The sequence below is a fragment of the Palaemon carinicauda genome, chromosome 28, assembly GCF_036898095.1.
Source record: "Palaemon carinicauda isolate YSFRI2023 chromosome 28, ASM3689809v2, whole genome shotgun sequence".
Lineage (NCBI taxonomy): Eukaryota > Metazoa > Arthropoda > Malacostraca > Decapoda > Palaemonidae > Palaemon > Palaemon carinicauda.
The window spans coordinates 40,834,494-40,856,276 of NC_090752.1; the positions used below are offsets into that span (position 1 = coordinate 40,834,494).

Genomic DNA, 21,783 nt, shown 5'->3' on the forward strand with positions numbered 1-21,783 from the left:
GTACCCTTCTTTCAGGACTGTCACGGTCCACGGGTCCGATCCGTGGTCTCGCCATGCTTACCAAGAATGTTTGAGGCATCCCCCCACCTGAGGCTTCGGCAGGAGTAGGGGGCCTCTCTCCCTATCTCCTTCGAGAGGCGCGGCCCGACCGACCCCTTCTGACGGCCGAATAGGAAGGCCTGAAGGCTGACTGCGCAGCCGGCATTCCTCTACGGGAGCGCTGCGAAGGTTGCTGCCAGGATGTGGTAGGGGCGTCTCTCCTGGGCTGGTTAGGTGAGGCGCGAGGGGGGAGAGGGACGTCGGAGGGTGTCCTTCTATGGGCAGGTCTTCTCGCTGGAGGGGGTCTGGGTTCTCCCGCATCCTTTAGCTTCCTAACCCTCTCCACCGTCTCTTCCACCGCCTTGAGGGGGAACACTGAGTCATCCCACAGTGGAAGGCTCCTCAGGGACCTCGCTTCTCTTGTCAGGGAGCCTCCTTACTAGTTTGCTGAGCACAGTGTCCCTTTTCCTCAGTATCCAGTTGGCGGCCTGCGCTATGGATTGATAGGATAGGAACTACAAGGCCTTACCTCCCGAGATAACCAGCTCCTTCAGCAAGGCCTGATTCTCCGGGATTGCGAGGTCGTGCAAGGACTGGAACCCCACCAGCGTGGAGGCCCACCAATCCAGCCACGATGACACGTGAACCAAGTCCTTGGCCAGCTCCTCCATCATGGAAGTCTCTGCAGGGGAGAAACAAACCAGGGCAGTGGAAGCCCTCTCCTCTACTGCTCCTTGTCCCAGGATGGCGACTGCTGGCTCCACCGAACAGGGCCCCGCGTGGTGTCCTTTTGGGAGGTAAAACTGGCTCTGTGTCTTCAGGCCCTGGAGAAGTCTAGAGGCGCTCTGGCTCTTGGGAGATTCCGCGTGGTTGGCCATGATCTTGTCAACGTGCGCAATAACCAGCTTCACATCCTTAGCCAAAGGGGAGGGCTAGCGAGGGCCTCTGTTGTACAGGCGCATCCACCAGCCTGCTGAGGTTCGAGAGCCAGACTTCGTCAGTAGAGGGCTCAGGTTCGTCCAGCCTATGGTGACGCCTAATGAGGCCTATCACCCTCCTGTAAGCTGAAACTTTCGCTGGCGAATCTTCTGTCCCGTCCTCTACATTCTCCGTTGGGCGCTCCAGTTCTCGTGACGGAGGACCTCCGACGGGGGGAGTTGTACGTGGAGGAGGCATCTTCCTGGAGTGGTCCAGTCTCCTCGCTTCAGGGAGTAGGACGGGCATCGCCGCTGGAACGGAGGCCTCCGTCCTGGATTTATCCCTTCTTCCGGCGGACCAGGGGTCTGCGGGCTTGCCCGTCGAGGATAGGAGTCTCGTTCCGGACGATGCGTCGTAGATTTTGAGGCCGGGACGCGGCTGCCAGACCGGAGGGGTGAATCTCTCCACTAGGCGGATGGAGTCGGAACCTTCGCGGACTTATGCCTGTCCCTTGGTGCCTGATGAGACGAGTCCCTCTGTCGGTCATACCTGCTGCTGGAGACAAATCCTACTGGTGAGCGGGACCTAGGGAGCCATCCCGAGGTGCTCGGGACTGCTGAAGCCCCCAGGAGTTGGCTACGGGGGATGGCGACCAGCACCCATTCCGCTTCTCCTATACTTCCTCCTGGGGGATCTAGAGCGCCTACTCACGTGGCGGGATCTTGAACGGGGAAAGTAGGAGTAGGCCTCGACTGAGGAGCCCGAAGACCTGTAGGACCTCGCTGAAGGGCCTGAGTCGCGCCTCGTTGCTGGTGGGTCCACATGGTGTTCAGTTGGCGACGAAGGCTCCAGGAAGACGGCCGGGAACGTAGCTGAAGGCGCTGGAGGGGAGCGGGGGAGCTCCTCGCTGGGGAACCAGGTCTCAAACTCCTCTTCCATCCTGAGGGGAGATTTGAAGGCCGTCTTCGGAGGCGCCCACGTGAGGGTGTCTGACGGCGGCAAGTCCTCCTTCTCGGTGGCACCCTCAGCTGTTAACACACCTGAAAAACCTGCCCAAGAGGCGGGAGAAGAGACTGCAGTAGTTTTACCCCACATAGGATCGTCCGACGAGACGGGACCTGCTTTTACCAGGGCTCCGTCCCCCGAACACACACCCGCCCCTCCCTCAGGCGCCCCACTTGCCTGGATCGAAGACACAATTCCACTGTCAGGTAAATCAGACTCCTGGGGAAGGACCACAGGCCGCTTCCCCACAACAGACTTACCTCGACCCCTACACTGGGTAGGGGAAGACGGCAGAGAGACTCTGTCCGACGAGACGCCGGGCGAAGCGAGAGGCGAAGAGACGCTGGGCTTCCTAGGTGAACGCCTAGAGGCCTTCTTCTTCTTGGTGCCGTAGCGCACCCACTGCACCTCGTTCCAGGACTCGCACTCCGGACACGTGGCTGTAGGGGAACACACACTGCCCCTACACGAAGAACACAAGGAGTGCGGGTCAACTTCAGGCTTAAAGAGGAAAGCGCCACACGATTTGCCAGCCATACGGCCAGGGCAACGACGGGGATGCTCCATAACGCACTAGTAAGACACCGCAAGACACGGGAACACAGAGGGAAAAGGATAGGGAAGAGCACAAAGGGACCACGTGAGACACAAAGGGGTCGGGGACACAAAGGGTCGCACTGGGTTAAGAGAGAGCGTCGGGATGTTATCCGCGACGCGACCAGAAACTTACTAGAGATCGAGACCTGAGCAAGCATGCTCTCTGACCCCGGGTCATCTCTGGGCGCGTATCACTCTGCCAGATGTTACCCTGCATAGAAAACGGGAGTAGGGTAAACTACACAAAATTCTGGTCGGTTGGGAGGAGATCCCAGATACTCCTAAGAAAGTAGTTCGAGGTAAGTACTCCGTGTTGGAACAAACTAAGGTTGAGGGGAGGTAGTAACTCCTTTGCCTAATACAGAAGCCGTAGCTACATATGGGCCCAAGGTATAGCATTTCTCATTATCCACTCTCACCTCTCTGAGGTAATGAGAGGCGAACACAGAGTTACTTCTCCAGAACATTGCATCCATAATTTGCCTTACAGACATGTTCTTGCGATAAGCAAGCGAAGTCGCAATGGCTCTCACTTCGTGAGCCTGCACTTTTAAAAGGCCAAATTGCTCTTCCTCACACAAGAGATGTGCTTCTCTTATAACTTCCCTCAGGAAAACAGACAAAGCATTCTTTGAAAGGGGCTTATGCGGATCTTTCACCGAGCACCACAAGGAGCTAGAAGAGCCTCTCTTGCTCTTGACCCACTTCGCAAGTAAGGTTAGGAACCTCAAAAGTCCTTGGCCAGGGCTTTGAAGGGTTCTCGTTCTTGGCGAGGAAATCCATTCTTAAGGCACAAACCGCTCCATTCTGATTGAATCCTATCTGTTTTTCAATCGTGTGTACCTCACTGACCCTTTTAGCTGTGGCTAGGGCCATAAGGAAGAGGGCTTTCTTCGTAACCTCTCTAAGAGAAGCCTGAGAGATGGGTTCAAATCTCTAGGTGCAAAGAAATTTAAGAACCACATCAAGGTTCCAAGAAGGAGGCTTTAACTGAACCTGTTTGGTTGTCTCAAAAGACTTCACGAGGTCTTGCAAGTCCTTATCTTGAGACAAGTCTAAGCCTCTATGTCGACAGACTGTAGAGAGCATACTTCTGTACCCTTTAATTGTGGACACTGCCAGCTTAGCGTCCTGCCTGAGGTTTAATAAAAAATCAGCAATCTGGCTCACAGAGGTAGTGGATGAGGAAACCTTGTGCTTCCTACACCAAGCTCTTAAAGTCTCCCACTTGGATTGGTAGACTCTCTGTGAAGAGACCCTCCTCGCTCTGGCGATAGCTTTCGCAGCTTGTGCCGAAAATCCTCTCGCTCTGACAAGCTTCTCGATAGTCTGAAGGCAGTCAGTTTGAGAGCGAGGGGGTTTTGATGATACCTCTCGAAGTGGGGTTGTCTGAGCAGTTTTGGACTTGCAGGAAGGCTTCTTGGGAAGTCCATCAACATGTCTACCACTTCCATAAACCATTCTCTTGTTGGCCAGAATGGAGCTACCATGATCATTCGTCCCGAATCGAGGAGGGCGAATTTCCTGACGACCAGATTGATGATCTTGAACGGAGAAAGGCATAAGAGTCCATCCCCGTCCAATCCATCAAAAAGGCGTCCACCGCTATTGCCTCCTTGTCTGGAACTAGGGAGCAATAGTTGGGGATCCTCTTGTTCAGGTTGGAGACAAAAAGGTCTATTAAGGGTCTCCCCCACAGCCTCCAGAGAGACTTGACAGAACTGTTGATTGAGGGTCCATTCAGTGGGAAGAACCAGCCCTTTCCTGCTGAGCATGTCTGCCCTCACATTTCTCTGTCCCTGTACAAATCTCGTCAGCAGATCTACCTTGTTCTCCTTCGCCCAAAGAAGGAGCTCCCTTGCTGTTTCGAACAGAGACAGAGAGTGAGTCCCCCCTTGCTTCCTGATGTATGCTAGAGCTGTGGTGTTGTCCGAGTTGACCTCCACAATCTTCCCTGACACCGAGTCTTTGAAGGCCTTTAGCCCTAGAAGAATGGCCATCAGCTCCTTGTTGTTGATGTGCCATCCCAACTGACTTTCTTCCCAAGAGCCTGAGACCTCCTTGCTTCCTAGTGTTGCTCCCCAACCTGACTCTGACGCGTCTGAAAACAACACTAGGTCTGGGTTCTTCTTGTACAAGGAGATCCCTTCCCCCAATAAGGCTGGATCCAGCCACCACTTCAGATGATCCTTGACCTCTGCTGGAATAGGGAAGGAAAAGGAGTCTTCCAGTATCTTTCTGTTCCACACCTTTGAAAGAAAGTGCTGTAGAGGCCTTAGATGGAGTCTCCCCAGTGAGACAAACTGCTCGAGTGCGGAGTGTGTCCCCCAGCAAACTCATCCACTCCTTCGCTGAGCACCTCTTCTTGTCCAGGAAACTTCAGACCTTCTTGAGACACTTGGTCTGTCTTTCCTGAGAGGGAGAAGCCCAAAAAAGAACTGAATTCAGAACTATCCCCAAATAGAGAATAGTCTGATTCGGCTTGGTCTGAGGCTTCTCCCTGTTGATGACCAGGCCTAGATCTTGAGCCATCATAAAAGTCTTTCGTAGATCCTCCAGACACTCCTCCTTCGATCGTGAACGTATCAGCCAATCGTCCAGATAAAAAGATACCCTTATCCTCTCTTGATGCAGCCAGCCTGCCACATTCGCCATTATCCTGGTGAAGACTTGAGGAGCCGTGCCGAGACCGAAGCAAAGCGCCCTGAACTGGAAGCACTTGCCCTGGATTACAAATTTCAGGAACTTCCTTGAAGCCGGATGGTTGGGGACGTGAAAATACGCATCCTGCAAATCGAGAGACACCATCCAGTCCCCTGGACGTACTGATGCCAGCACAGACTGGGTCGTCTCCATGGAAAACTTCGTCTTCTCCACGAAGACGTTCAGAGAGCTGACATCCAGGACGGGTCTCCATCCACCCAAGTTCTTGGGCACTAGAAACAGGCGATTGTAAAAGCCTGGGGAGGATAGATCCCGAACCGGTTCTATCGCTCCCTTGTCCAGCATTTGGTCGACTAGATCCAGGAGAGCCTTCCATTTTCCTGGATCTGTGTACTGCGCTACTAAGGCTATCAGAGTATCTGAGAGAGGAGGCTTCTTCAGAAAGGGGATCTTGTATCCTTCCTTGATGACTGAGAGGGACCAGGTGTCCGCCCCTCTTCTCTTCCAAGACTGCCAAAAACGTGACAGTCTTGCGCCTATTGTTGTCTGGAGGACTTGTACTTCACTTATTGGAGCGAGCTCTGAACGAACCTCTGTTCGATCTTGCTCCTGACTCTTGCCTTCTTCCTCTAAAGTCAGGTCTTGAAGTAGTCCTGCCTCGAAAGGGCTGCTGGAATTTCTTTTCCTCCCGCTTCGAAGTCAAAGGAGCGGCTGTCAAGGGCTTACGAGCTGAACGTGATAAAAGGTCTTGGGTGGCCTTTTGGGCCAGAGAAAGCGTAATGTCTCTCACAAGGGCCTCAGGAAAAAGATGTTGCGACAGGGGGGCGTAAAGTAGCTCAGACTTCTGTGCAACGGTTACCGATCTCGAAGCAAAAGAGCAAAGCAGGGCCCTCTTCCTCAAAATTCCTGCTGAAAACAGCGAAGCCAACTCATTAGCTCCATCCCTAAGGGCCTTATCCATACAGGACATAATACTGGTTAGGTCTTGAGTTCCTTCCATCTGCTCAGTCTTTCTGGCCAGAGTCCCTAGAGACCAGTCCAAAAAGCTAAAAACCTCAAAGGCTCTAAATATGCCTTTGATGAGGTGATCGAGCTCCGACATCGACCACATAACCTTGGCCGAGTTGAGAGCATGCCTTCTAGCCGAGTCTACGATGCCAGAGAAGTCACCTTGGGAGGAGGCAGGAACTACCAGGCTCAGAGGTTTCCCAGTCTCATACCAAATGCCAGCCTTCGAAGCAAGACGAGCTGGTGGAAACGAGAAGGAAGTCTTATCCACTTGCCTCCGTTCTTTCATCCAATCATCAATTTTCGCAAGCGCCTTCTTTACAGAAATGGAAAGTTTCATCTTGATGAAGGCCGACTGTTTCTTGGCCTTCTTCCTGCTAATTGAGATTGAGGAGATCGCGGAGCAGCAAGCTAGAACTCCTCCCCATAAAGTTCAAGGAGGGACCGAGAGAGAACCTTGTAGTCGCTAGCAGAGTCAGCAGGTTTGTCTTCGTCATCAGAGACATCCTCGAGATCCTGATCCACCTCTAGAACATCCTTCGTTCGAGAAGAAGGCTCCCTAGAATCAGACAAAGGCATATCGTTGGATTCATCCTGAAGTAGAGGGCTGCAAGCAGCCTGACCCCGAGAACCGCTTGCGTCCTGGCGCCAAGTGTAGGTGTCGTCCTGGCCCCGAGAGCTAGAAGAGTCCTTGGTGCGGTATGAGGAAGCGTCCTGACGGTGAGAAGAGGAGGTGTCCTTACGCCGAGAGCTGCTATCGTCCTGGCAACAAGAAGCAGTGCCGTCCTGAGGAAGCAGGCTGGTATCGTCCTGGCCCCGAGACCGAGAGGCAGAGTCGTCCTGGCGTTGAGAACGAGAGGCGGTATTGTCCTGGCGTCAAGAACGAGAAGCGGTATCGTCCTGGCGACGAGAGGAAGTTTCGTCCTGAGGAAGCATGCTGGCTTCGTCCTGAGGAAGCATGCTGGCATCGAGAGAGAGAGAGAGGCGGTATCGTCCTGGCATCGAGAGAGAGAGAGAGGCGGTATCGTCCTGGCATCGAGAGAGAGAGAGAGAGAGGCGGTATCGTCCTGGCATCGAGAGAGAGAGAGAGAGAGGCGGTATCGTCCTGGCATCGAGAGAGAGAGAGGCGGTATCGTCCTGGCGCCGAGCAGAAGAGGAAGCAGAGCGGTGTCGTGTCTTCGAAGAAGCGCGCAAGGGTTCCTTAGGAGAGGAACTCCGTTCTCTCTTAGAAGCCGACTTCTTGATGGGCAAAGAGTCGTCTTTACGTCTGTCGGACTGGGCGTGAGGGCGGCTAAACGCTTGAACCAACGAAAAAAGTTGTTCCTGCATGACTGACATGAAAGACTTAGCGACTTCTGCTGGGTCTTGCAGTCCCGAAGTAGAGGGCTCACGAATAACGCTCGTGGAAGGAGAAGGATCTTCGGCTGCTCTATCTCGACTTGCGGAACTAGATTTTGTCCTCTTCAAAGGCACGGAGTCTAAATCGTCCTCTGAAGGACAAGGTATAACTACTAGAACCGGGAGAGTGAGAACGAGACTGTTCCTCACGGTTCCACCTCCTCTTCGTAGGTCTTGACGCCTCAAACTTCCATTTGCGTCTGGGAGAGGGATTCAGAGAAGAAACCATCACGCCCGACACGCCTTTTCCATGGAGGTTAAGAGCAGCCTGGGAATTGGCACCAGGACTGCCTGAGGCGACGGCTGACCGAGGATACGTACCTCTCACCCCTTCGGTTGTCAACGTACCTTCTCCCTTGGTTCTGGGAGCTTGGTAGAGGTCTAGACCTAGGGTAATGACAGGTTCGGTCAGTCGCCACCTCCACTGCAATTTCACAAGTACTAATATCACTTTCACTGGGCTTACCTTTAAAGGCCGCAAGTTGCTCTTTAATGGCCTTCAACTCGGCAGCCATCCTGGCATACCGACGGTCATCCGCAGATACGGATCCTGTAGAAGGGGCAGGAGTTACTACCTCAGGGGAAGGATCAACTTCCAAAGAGGAAATAATTACAGGTTCAAAGGATAAATCAACACTAAGTTCGCTAACAGACTTAGATTTAGACCTAGAAGCTCTCCTAACTCTATCGAGCTCTAGTTTACGCACATAGCGCTTCATAGCCAACCAATCCTTTTCATCCAAAACCTTACATTCTTCGCACCTGTAATTAAATGCACATTCAAAACCCCTACACCCCAAACACACGGTGTGAGGGTCTACCGACATTTTCGGCAACCTCACCTTGCATTCCTCATTCGCCCACACACGAAAATGAAGTTTATCACTCATAATGATCAAAAGCAAAAAAAAAAACACCGAAAAAACAAAACCCGATTGCCAAATCTCCAAATCAAAGTACTTCACCAAATAGCAGACTGGTACAGCGACACAGGGAAAGCGAAAGAAAAAACTCTAATGACGGACCAACGTGTTGTCGATCCGGCCGGCAGAGATGATCTGAAGAACAGAAAACGGGAATGATTCCAAGTACCACCATGTAAGGGTTGTTAACCACCTAACCGCACAACCACCACAAGGCGGTTGCCGCGATTTTTGAAAAATTCTGCCGAAAGTCAGTGAATATATACATATACATATACATATACATATATATATATATATATATATATATACATATATATATATATACATATATATATATATATATATATATATATATATATATATATATATATATATATATATATATATATATATATATATATATATATATATATATAAAACTGCCAGGTAAGGTCTACAGTGAACCCTCGCTACTTCGCGGTTCGACAATCGCGGATTCACCACTTCGCGGGGTTTTCCCATAACCCATATATATATACATATCGCGGATTTTCCGGAAAATTCGAAAATACCGCGAAATCTGAAGACAACCAAATACGATATTTTGTTACCTGTAATTCCATTAATACTGTAATTAGTAATATCTGCTCTTACTGATTGTTCATTGCATTACATATGATATATAATTCAGCACAGAAAGAAATAAAACACGAAAAGAGAATGTGATCATACGATAATTCAGTACGTAGTAAAATTAAATCGAACATGAAACGCAAATCAGATGCAGTCATACCATATTAGAATGGTGTGTACTGTAATAGATGTGCTTCTTTTCCATGAATCTTTTGTATGTATACGTACGTAGTACAGTACTGCATCCAATAATATTCTTTGTTGCAAAAATCACATTTCGAATACTGTAAGCGTACGAGAGAGAGAGAGAGAGAGAGAGAGAGAGAGAGAGAGAGAGAGAGAGAGAGAGAGAGAGAGAGAGAGAGGCGTAAAATAGCGTACGTAAATTTTTATTATTATTGTTATTATTATTATTATTGTTGTTGTTGTTAATAAAATTATTATTGTTATTATTATTAATCATTATTATTATTATTATTACTGTACAGTATTATTATCATTATTTATTATTATTACGGTATTGTACTTAATCTACGTACGTTCAGTATGCGCGGGGCATCTTCTATGAGTAACCAACGCACCATAGTACTGTAAGACGGGTTGTGATTGGTTCAAGCGCTGATAGATGACGAATCAAAACTCAAGTTTTGTTATCTAGCCTGTGATTGGTGTTTTGCCCGCATCTTCTACCCGCAGCATCAAAGTTCTCGCGGGGCTGGATCGTTCACTTTCTCTTTCCGCGTATTGCTGAGTAGACGTTCTTAAGTTTGTGAAGTTTAATCTGTGCTGTGTGCGACTGTTTTAAGTTGAAATTTTTGTTGAACTTTCTGTTACAATGCCTCCCAAGCGTTCTGCTTCTAGTAAGGCTGGTAGTGAGCCTAAACGCCACCGAAGGATGATGACGATAGCTGAGAAGGTTACGCTTCTCGACATGTTAAAAGATGGTAGAAGTTACGCGGCCGCCGGCCGCCATTTTGGCATCAACGAATCCACCGTTCGCTACATCAAGAAGGACGAGGCGAACATTAGAAAGACTGCTGCAATCACCTTTAGCAGATCAGCGAAGCGAGTCGTTACAACGCGTAATAAAACGATCGTACGCATGGAAGGTGCTTTAGCTGTGTGGATTGCCGACTGCCGGAAGAAGAACATAGCGTTGGATACGAACACCATCCAAACAAAGGCTTTGAGCTTATATGAGAATTTTGCTGCAAAGGAACCTAAAGACGACGACGGCAACCATGCTGAAGATGATGATGATGCAGATGATCCTCAACCCGGGACATCCACTGATTCCCAGCCTCAGAAACGTTTTTCCGCAAGCAAAGGATGGTTCGCGAAGTTTCAGAAACGCTTCGCCCTGAAAAGCGTTTCCCTGCATGGGGAGTCTGCTTCCGCTGACACTGCCGCTGCTGAAACTTACGTGAACCAGACTTTCAAGAACATTATCGCTGAAGGTGGATACAAGCCGGAACAAGTCTTTAATATGGATGAAACCGGCTTGTTTTGGAAGAGAATGCCGTCGCGAACTTTCCTGTTCAAAGAGGAAGCCAAAGCCTCTGGCTTTAAGGCATTCAAGGATCGCGTTACCCTCGTGATGTGTGGCAATGCTGCTGGATTTTTGTTAAAGCCGGGGCTTATTTATAAGTCGAAAAATCCTCGCGCTTTGAAAAATAAAAATAAGAATCTCCTTCCCGTGTACTGGATGCATAATCAAAAAGCATGGATTACGAAGATGCTGACCTCCAACTGGTTCCACCAGTGTTTCATCCCGCAAGTCCATGAATATCTCTTAGAGAAGGGCTTGCCATTCAAGATCCTTCTCCTTATGGATAACGCTGGTGGACACGCAACTGACCTGTCGCGTGAGGGCGTTCAGGTTGAGTTCCTGCCACCCAACACCACGTCATTAATTCAACCGATGGACCAGGGGGTCATCAGGGCGTTCAAGGCCCTCTACACGAAGAATACCTTGGCGGACCTCGTTGCGTGTGTGGATGCTGCCCAAGATGACGAGGATGAAGATTTCAACTTGAAGGCGTACTGGCGGCAGTACACCATAGCCACGTGCCTGCAGAATATTCAAAAGGCACTTCAAGAGATGAAACCTGCAACCGTGAATGCGAGCTGGAAGAAGCTGTGGCCCGATATTGTTTACGACGACAAGGGATTTACTCCGTCGGAAATCCAACACTCTGCAATACGGAAATCTGTGCAGTTGGCTGCCATAATTGGAGGTGACGGGTTTGGCAACATGACGACTGAAGACGTCGACGAGTTGTTGGACTGCCATTCCCAGCCCCTAACTGACGCAGACCTCGAAGACCTGACGAAATCGGCAAGTGAGGAAGAGAGTGAGGGTACCCAGGAAGAGACCCAAGAAAATGTCGAAGAAACGGGCTTAACATTAGAACGGCTTGCCAAGTTCTGCAACCATATGAAGGAGGCGAAAGAAATGTTACAAGAGTGGGACGAGGATATGGTTCGCTCGATGCAATTCTCAAATAAGGTCGATGACATCATGACTCCCTACAGGATGCTCTTGGATCGAAAAAAGAAGCAGCGGCAACAACTTCCGATCACAATGTTCTTCCAGCCTCGCAAAAAAGAGCCAGTTCCTCCTGCTAGTACGCCTTCGGAAGAAATTGAAGAAGTTGAAGAGGTGTCCCAGGAAAAGACACCTCCGTCTGAAGAGACGTAAAATACTATCATTGACTGCACAGTAGAACACATCATCAGCTTCATCATCATCATTTCTACTGTGCAGCAAATTCATCGCCATCGTCATTCAAGTTTTTCTCGAACTTCTTTCGTGGTGAGTACAGTAATAATCTTTATTTTTTACTTTAACCTGTTTTATAGTTTAGTAATGTACGTACTGTATGCATTAAGTTAAAGGGAAGGTTTTAAAAGTCTACATGTTGTAACCTATCATATTTTTTTTGTTTAAAATTTACATTCGTACGTAAAACAATCTCTCTCTCTCTCTCTCTCTCTCTCTCTCTCTCTCTCTCTCTCTCTCTCTCTCTCTCTCTCTCTCTCTCTCTCTCTCTCTCTCAAATTGTTTTCCTGCTTTGCTACGTACAAGTACTGTATAATTTATATTTGTAAGGTAACATATTTTGTAAATGCTTTTACTGTAAATACTGTATGTACTGTATCATTATTTATCACTATCATCAAGCGCGTTAAATGCCTTGTTTGTTCCGAGCGTGGTTGTTTACTGAGCGTACACGCCGTCGTTTCAGGCGGCGTCATAAAGAAAAAGATTTCATTTGGAAGTCCTAAGAAAAATACGTAAACTAAAACATTGGTAATAAAAAAATCAACATACAGTACTGTATAATCAATATAATCGATGCAAAAACTAACCTATACATATATGTGTACACTAAATGAGTTTGTTTCTTCATTATGATCAGAGATGAACGTAAACAAAACATTGGTTGCCATTTTTTATCGTGCTTTTTAGGTGTTTAGGAAACACATGATATAAAATCGCCTTTAATATTTGTGCCTGTTTTAGTTTAGGGTGCTGTAGTACATGCATTAAGTGTTCTGTACATTAAAGGGTGGTTTGTTAACAGTACTACGTACAAGGGAAGGTTTTAAAAGTCCGAATATACATGTTAAATAAATAGGTAAATATGCTGTCACTACTTCGCGGATTTTCACCTATCGCGCCCGCGTCTGGAACCTATCTACCGCGATAAACGAGGGTTCACTGTATTCATAAAAATGTATCTTTTCTTCATCAGTTTTCTGTTTATTGTATACTGTATACCTTTATTGAAAAAAACATTGAAAAAGGTATATACACAATATACAAAAAACTAATGGTAAGATGCATATTTGAGAGAGAGAGAGAGAGAGAGAGAGAGAGAGAGAGAGAGAGAGAGAGAGAGAGAGAGAGAGAGAGAGAGAGAGAGTTTTATAAGGATTTTGGACGTCTCAAAGGCTTTTTATTCCATCTCCGGAGACTCCATTTGCTCTTTGGTATAGCAATTTAGTTTAAGTACTTCAAGAGTTCTTATAGTTGTTTCCCATGTTACTGTTTACTACATCCGCTGGAAGTCTATTACATGTATTTGCTATTTTGTATGAAAAGAAATTGCCATATTGTGTGATGTTGTATCTTTTCAATTCCAGTTTGTGTCTGTTACCCCTGAACTGATTTGTACTAAGCGTGAATAGATTGTTGTAATCTACATTTGGTATTCTTTTAAATATTTTGAGTGCCTCTATTAACCCTTTTACACCCCAAGCTATTTGGAACTTTCCACCCCTTAACCACCAGATGTTTTCTTTTCCAAGCACATTTTGCAATACATTTTTTTAATTGCACTAACAGCCTTAATTTTCGTCATAGAGAGGTCAGGTTGGTCTCATTATTTTGGAAAATGCCTGAAGTTTCTCATAAAGCTATCAAAAATATACAAAAAAATTTAAATAGTTTTTTGCAAGAACGTACCAGTACATCCATGGGGGTAAAGGGATGAGTTTTGTGAAACATACCAGTAAGTCCATTGGGGGTAAAAGGGTTAACTGTCCCCCTAGTCGTCGAGTTTGTAGATCAAATAAGTTCAAACGTTCCATTCTCCATCTATATCCAAATGGCCTTACTGTTGAGAGAGAGAGAGAGAGAGAGAGAGAGAGAGAGAGAGAGAGAGAGAGAGAGAGAGAGAGAGTTTTATAAGGATTTTGGATGTCTCAAAGGCTTTTTATTCCATCTCCGGACACTCCATTTGCTCTTTGGTATAGCAATTTAGTTTAAGTACTTCAAGAGTTCTTATAGTTGTTTACCATGTTACTGTTTACTACATCCGCTGGAAGTCTATTACATGTATTTGCTTTTGTATGAAAAGAAATTGCCATATTGTGTGATGTTGTATCTTTTCAATTCCAGTTTGTGTCTGTTACCCCTGAAACTGATTTGTACTAAGCGTGAATAGATTGTTGTAATCTACATTTGGTATTCTTTTAAATATTTTGAGTGTGCCTCTATTAACCCTTTTACACCCCAAGCTATTTGGACTTTCCACCCCTTAACCGCCAGATGTTTTCTTTTCCAAGCACATTTTGCAATACATTTTTTTAATTGCACTACACAGCCTTAATTTTTCGTCATAGAGAGGTCAGGTTGGTCTCATTATTTTGGAAAATGCCTGAAGTTTCTCATAAAGCTATCAAAAATATACAAAAAAATTTAAATAGTTTTTTTGCAAGAACGTACCAGTACATCCATGGGGGTAAAGGGATGAGTTTTGTGAAACATACCAGTAAGTCCATTGGGGGGTAAAAGGGTTAACTGTCCCCCCTAGTCGTCGAGTTTGTAGATCAAATAAGTTCAAACGTTCCATTCTCCATCTATATCCAAATGGCCTTACTGTTGAGAGAGAGAGAGAGAGAGAGAGAGAGAGAGAGAGAGAGAGAGAGAGAGAGAGAGAGAGAGAGAGAGAGAGAGAGAGAGAGAGAGAGAGAGAGAGAGAGAGAGAGAGAGAGAGAGAGAGAGAGTAGAGAGAGAGGAGAGGAGAGGAGAGAGAGAGAGAGAGAGAGAGAGAGAGAGAGGAGAGAGAGAGATGAGAGAGAGAGAGAGAGAGAGAGAGAGAGAGAGGAGAGAGATGAGAGAGAGAGAGAGAGAGAGAGAGAGAGAGGGAGAGAGAGAGAGAGAGAGAGAGAGAGAGAGAGAGAGAGAGAGAGAGAGAGAGAGAGAGAGAGAGAGAGAGAGAGAGAGAGAGAGAGAGAGAGAGAGAGAGAGAGAGAGAGGAGAGAGAGAGAGAGAGAGAGAGAGAGAGGAGAGAGAGAGAGAGAGAGAGAGAGAGAGAGGAGAGAGAGAGAGAGAGAGAGAGTGTGTTTTATAAGGATTTTGGATGTCTCAAGGCTTTTTATTCCATCTCCGGACACTCCATTTGCTCTTTTGGTATAGCAATTTAGTTTAAGTACTTCAAGAGTTCTTATAGTTGTTTACCATGTTACTGTTTACTACATCCGCTGGAAGTCTATTACATGTATTTGCTATTTTGTATGAAAAGAAATTGCCATATTGTGTGATGTTGTATCTTTTCAATTCCAGTTTGAGTGTCTGTTACCCCTGAACTGATTTGTACTAAGCGTGAATAGATTGTTGTAATCTACATTTGGTATTCTTTTAAATATTTTGAGTGCCTCTATTAACCCTTTTACACCCCAAGCTATTTGGAACTTTCCACCCCTTAACCGCCAGATGTTTTCTTTTCCAAGCACATTTTGCAATACATTTTTTTAATTGCACTAACAGCCTTAATTTTCGTCATAGAGAGGGTCAGGTTGGTCTCATTATTTGGAAAATGCCTGAAGTTTCTCATAAAGCTAATCAAAAATATACAAAAAAAATTTAAATAGTTTTTTGCAAGAACGTACCAGTACATCCATGGGAGGGTAAAGGGATGAGTTTTGTGAAACATACCAGTAAGTCCATTGGGGTAAAAGGGTTAACTGTCCCCCTAGTCGTCGAGTTTGTAGATCAAATAAGTCAAAACGTTCCATTCTCCATCTATATCCAAATGGCCTTACTGTTGAGAGAGAGAGAGAGAGAGAGAGAGAGAGAGAGAGAGAGAGAGAGAGAGAGAGAGAGAGAGAGAGAGAGAGAGAGAGGAGAGAGTTTTATAAGGATTTTGGATGTCTCAAAGGCTTTTTTATTCCATCTCCGGAGACTCCATTTGCTCTTTGGTATAGCAATTAGTTTAAGTACTTCAAGAGTTCTTATAGTTGTTTACCATGTTACTGTTTCTACTACATCCGCTGGAAGTCTATTACATGTATTTGCTATTTTGTATGAAAAGAAATTGCCATATTTGTGTGATTGTGTATCTTTTCAATTCCAGTTTGTGTCTGTTACCCTGAACTGATTTGTACTAAGCGTGAATAGATTGTTGTAATCTACATTTTGGTAATTCTTTTAAAATATTTTGAGTGCCTCTATTAACCTTTTACACTCCCCAAGCTATTTGGAACTTTCCACCCCTTAACCGCCAGATGTTTTCTTTTCCAAGCACATTTTGCAATACATTTTTTTAATTGCACTAACAGCCTTAATTTTCGTCATAGAGAGGTCAGGTTGGTCTCATTATTTTGGAAAATGCCTGAAGTTTCTCATAAAGCTATCAAAAATATACAAAAAAATTTAAATAGTTTTTTGCAAGAACGTACCAGTACATCCATGGGGGTAAAGGGATGAGTTTTGTGAAACAGACCAGTAAGTCCATTGGGGGTAAAAGGGTTAACTGTCCTCCTAGTCGTCGAGTTTGTAGATCAAATAAGTTCAAACGTTCCATTCTCCATCTATATCCAAATGGCCTTACTGGAGAGAGAGAGAGAGAGAGGAGAGAGGAGAGAGAGAGAGAGGAGAGAGAGAGAGAGGAGAGAGAGAGAGAGAGAGAGAGAGAGAGAGAGAGGTGTGTGTGTGTGTGTGTTGTACCTCAGCTGGTCATGATCGTGACGAACCAAAAAAAAAATAAAAATGATGGCCCACACCAGTGTGTGCGTGTGTGTCATACCTCAGCTGACAAGCTGGTCATGGTTGTGATGAACTAAAACAATAAAATAACGGCCCACACCAGAGTGTGGGTGTGTCGTACCTCAGCTGACCAGCTGATCATGGTCGTGATGAACCAAAAAAGTAAAATTGACGGCCCACACCCTACTCCTTTGGTCCAAACAACGGCAATTAAAATAATCCATTAAACTTACCATCTGCATTCTATTTAACTCTACCAAAGGTATTCATAAAAGTACAGTAAGTTTTTAGAATAAAATTGAGTAACAAAACTACTATATAAAATAACCTTCTGTAGATTTATTTAAAACGTAAACACTACGGTAGTATTTACACAAACGTACTGTATTCATACAGCCACTTGTACATTTTTTCTTTCATAAATACTTTATATTATTATATATAGTAATGTAAGGTAATAAAGTCAAACATCACTTGTAATAACCTGATATTGATTTCATATGAAAGGGAACTATTTGTTGACCTCTGAAAATAGTAGGCCTCTGCCTCAGGCTATGCATACCCTATGCCAAATTTTAACCCAAGGGCTATTTGTAAAGAAACTATTTATGAACAATTCAAGCTAACGGTGTCTAGGTCTTTATTTTGTTCGTTGGTTAAGGACTGTCTGTAATTCTTAAAATTATCTTCATCACTTTTTTCACCTATAATGTGCAATGCTCTGTTCTTTGTAATTTTCCCTGTTCCTTTTTCTTTCTTCCCACCAGGTTCAATTTTCAAACTTCCTTTAACCCTTTTACCCCCCAGGCTATTTGGAAATTTCCAACCCTTAACCCCCCGGGGGTTATTTTTTTCCCAGCACATTTTGCAGTATATTCTTTTTAAATTGCTCTAACAGCCTTAATTTTTGTCATAGAGAGGTCAGGTTGGTCTCATTCTCTTGGAAAATGCCTGAATTTTCTCAAAAAATTATCAAATATATGGAAAAAAAATTTTATAGCAGTTTTTTGCAAGGACGTACCGGTACGTCCATGGGGGTAAAGGGATGGGTTTTGTGAAACGTACCAGTACGTCCTTTGGGGGTAAAAGGGTTAATAGCAAATCATTCATGCCAACCCACTTATTTTCAAATTGTGACTGGTATGTTAAGTTACTGGAAGGGAATTAAACAAGTTGCAGAGTAATGGATGAGTGATAACTTCATTTACCATGAAAGCATGAGATTAATTTTTCTAAATCACCGTTTTGATTATTTGCATAGCTGAAAGCTAGAAACATCATTACCCAGGGAAAATGTATTCCTGATCTTTGATGAAATATAACAAAAATATAAAAAATACAATAAAATCACTCAATAATAATTATCTATAATCTATCAAAACATGTAAAGATGTCTAATTTCTTACCTGGAGTCGCTCATAAGGTAATACTATATTGAGAAGATTCTTTTCCATCATTGATGTGTACAGATCATCCAGTACACTTGCAACAACAAGGTCCCCTTCTAAATGATCCTTGTACTGAGTCCGAGTCTTCCTGGAAAGTTAAGATTTACAAATGCTTATCTGTAATCAGGTGTTGTAAAAAGAGATTCTCGACTAAATTGAGATTTATCGAATTTGGCCTAAGTGGCCTTGCACTATAATTTGGGAAGGTCATTCAACACAGAGATGCAACAGGAGGAAAATCACATGAGTGCACTAAAAACAAAAATTTTGCATTTGGAGGGCAATCATTTTATTTCTCTTATAGTCTTCAGTGAAAGATGGAAATGGAAGGTTGTTAAAAGGAGAGGAGGCAAGGAAAAGGTGGGCGGAATATTTTGAAAGTTTACTGAATGTAGAGGATAATAGGGAGGCAGATATAATTGCTGTTGCAGGTGTTGAGGTGCCGGTAATGGGAGATGAGAATGAGAGAGATATTACAATAGAGGAAGTGAGGAGAGCACTAGATGAAACGAGAGTAGGAAAAGCATCTGGAATGGATGGTGTGAGAGCTGAGATGTTGAACGAAGGGGGTATAACTGTAAATGGTTGGTGAGATTGTTTAATATGTGTTTTGTGTTGTCAATGGTACCAGTAGATTGGGTTTGTGCATGTATTGTACCACTATATAAGGGTAAGGAAGATGTGCATGAGTGTTGTAATTCAAGAGGTATTAGTTTGTTGAGTGTAGTTGGAAAAGTGTATGGTAGAGTAATGATTAATAGGATTAAGGATAAAACAGAGAATGCAATCTTAGAAGTACAGGGTGGTTTTAAAAGAGGTAGGGGTTGTATGAATCAGATTTTTACAGTTAGGCAGATATGCGAGAAATATTTAGCAAAAGGTAAGGAGGTGTATGTTGCGTTTATGGATCTGGAGAAAGCGTATGATAGAGTTGATAGGGAAGCAATGTGGAATGTGATGAGGTTATATGGAGTTGGTGGAAGGTTGTTGCAAGCAGTGAAAAGTTTCTACAAAGGTAGTAAAGCATGTGTTAGAATAGGAAATGAAGTGAGTGATTGGTTTCCGGTGAGAGTGGGGCTGAGACAGGGATGTGTGATGTCGCCGTAGTTGTTTAACTTGTATGTTGATGGAGTGGTGAGAGAGGTGAATGCTCGAGTGCTTGGACGAGGATTAAAACTGGTAGACGAGAATGACCATAAATGGGAGGTAAATCAGTTGTTGTTTGCGGATGATACTGTACTGGTTGCAGACACAGTAGAGAAGCTTGACCGACTAGTGACAGAATTTGGAAGGCTGTGTGAGAGAAGGAAGTTGAGTTAATGTAGGTAAGAGTAAGGTTATGAGATGTACGAGAAGGGAAGGTGGTGCAAGGTTGAATGTCATGTTGAATGGAGAGTTACTTGAGGAGGTGGATCAGTTTAAGTACTTGGGGTCTGTTGTTGCAGCAAATGGTGGAGTGGAAGCAGATGTACATCAGTGAGTGAATGAAGGTTGCAAAGTGTTGGGGGCAGTTAAGGGAGTAGTAAAAAATAGAGGGTTGGGCATGAATGTAAACAGAGTTCTATATGAGAAAGTGATTGTACCAACTGTGATGTATGGATCGGAGTTGTGAGGAATGAAAGTGATGGAGAGACAGAAATTGAATGTGTTTGAGATGAAATGTCTAAGAAGTATGGCTGGTGTATCTCGAGTAGATAGGGTTAGGAACAAAGTGGTGAGGCTGAGAACGGGTGTAAGAAATGAGCTAGCAGCTAGAGTGGATATGAATGTGTTGAGGTGGTTTGGCCATGTTGAGAGAATGGAAAATGGCTGTCTGCTAAAGAAGGTGATGAATGCAAGAGATGATGGGAGAAGTACAAGAGGAAGGCCAAGGTTTGGGTGGATGGATGGAGTGAAGAAAGCTCTGGGTGATAGGAGGATAGATGTGAGAGAGGCAAGAGAGCGTGCTAAAAATAGGAATGAATGGAGAGAGATTGTGACGCAGTTCCGGTAGGCCCTGCTACTTCCTCCGGTGCCTTAGATAACAGCGGAGGTAGCAGCAGTAGGGGATTCAGCATTATGAAGCTTCATCTGTGGTGGATAACAGGGGAGGGTGGGCTGTGGCACCCTAGCAGTACCAGCTGAACTTGCTTGAGTCCCTTGTCAGGCTGGGAGGAACATAGAGAGTAGACGTCCCCTTTTTGTTTTATTTCATTTGTTGATATCGGCTACCCCCCAAAATTGGGGGAAGTGCCTTGGTATATGTATGTATGTATAGTCTTTAATACCCAATTTACTGCCCATTTAGGTTTATTACATCAGAATGTACATAATTTATGAACAATACTGCATGATAAAGGACATTTTTATAATAAAAGCTATTTCAATACTGACTAAAACTTTAAATGCTACAGAGTACAATTAAAGGACAGGTTTAAGAAAAGTGTAAAAACAAGAATTATACAGTTGGATTTTGAATACCCCATAATATTGTTTCTCACTCACAGCCAGGATATACTAGAATTTTTTCTACAATCCTTGATTTGCTTCTTAGCCCACTACATGAGAGGTGGAAGGGTGTACTGTATACAGAAGGATATATGATTATTGGATTAGTATCGCCATAATAAATTCTAATATGAAAATCGGCTGTTTCAATAAATCTTCCTTAATATTCATATGCTGAAAACAAGCTTTACTAGGATGAGAGTATATTGATAATCATCATCATCTCCTCCTAAGTCTATTGACGTAAAGGACCTTGCTTAGCTTCCGCCAGTCGTCTCTACCTTGAGTTTTTAATTAAATACTTCTCCATTCATCATCTCCTACTTCATGCTTCATAGTCTTCAGCCATGCAGGCCTGGGTTTCCAACTCTTCTAGTGCCTTGTGAAGCACATTTAAATGTTTGGTGAACTAATCTCTTGGAGAGTGCAAAAAGCATGCCCAAACCATCTCCATCTAACCCTCACCATGATCTCATCCACATATGGCACTCGAGTAACCTTTCTTAAAGTTTTATTTCTAATCCTGTCCTGGCATTCAACTCCTAATATCCTACTGAGGGCTTTGTTCTCAAATCTACTAAATCTGTTGGAGATTGTTTCATTGTCATACCACGACTCATGTCCATAAAGTATCACTGATCTCACTAAACTGATATATAGACTGATTTTAAATGTAATTTCAGGCAATTCGATTTCCAAACTTTACTCAACCTAGCAATGGTCTGATTTTTTTTTTAATCTTTCACTAAACTCTAATTCTAAAGATCATGAATTGGAGACCATAGTTCCTAAATACTTCAATGATTCTACCCAATTAATCCTTTTTCCTTCCAATGATAATTCATCTTCCATACTTTGTTCTCATCATCTCTGTCTTTCTTCTATTTATCTTGAGCCAACCTCGTGTGATATTTCATGTATTATGGTTAGCAAGCATTGCCAATCCTGTGGTGTCCTGCTAATAAGGATAGCATCAATCGGCATACTCTAGGTCAGCTAATTCCCTATTACCAATCCAGCCCAATTCTCCACCATCTCCAACTGTTCTACGCATTACAAAATCCATGAGGAGGATAAACAACATAGGCGACAACACATTTCTTTGGAGTACTCTGCTGTTCATTAGAAATTCATTTGATTAGGCTCCACTAACATTAACTATAAACTTGCTGTGTTCATGAACAGA

The 21,783-nt window shown here is 44.5% G+C and overlaps 1 protein-coding gene across 2 annotated transcripts in view; it reads right to left on the bottom strand.

Annotated features, from left to right (window-relative positions):
- LOC137621518 (serine/arginine repetitive matrix protein 2-like) overlaps nucleotides 1–21,783 on the bottom strand; it is a 143,516-nt gene that overhangs the window by 7,867 nt on the left and 113,866 nt on the right. Inside the window, exon 8 of one of the 2 annotated variants that reach the window (XM_068351872.1) lies at nucleotides 18,069–18,198. In XM_068351872.1, coding sequence (XP_068207973.1) covers nucleotides 18,069–18,198 — 130 coding nt within the window. Of the gene's footprint in view, nucleotides 1–18,067; nucleotides 18,199–21,783 lie in introns of those variants that run through there. The other variant, XM_068351873.1, reaches the window with a different exon arrangement.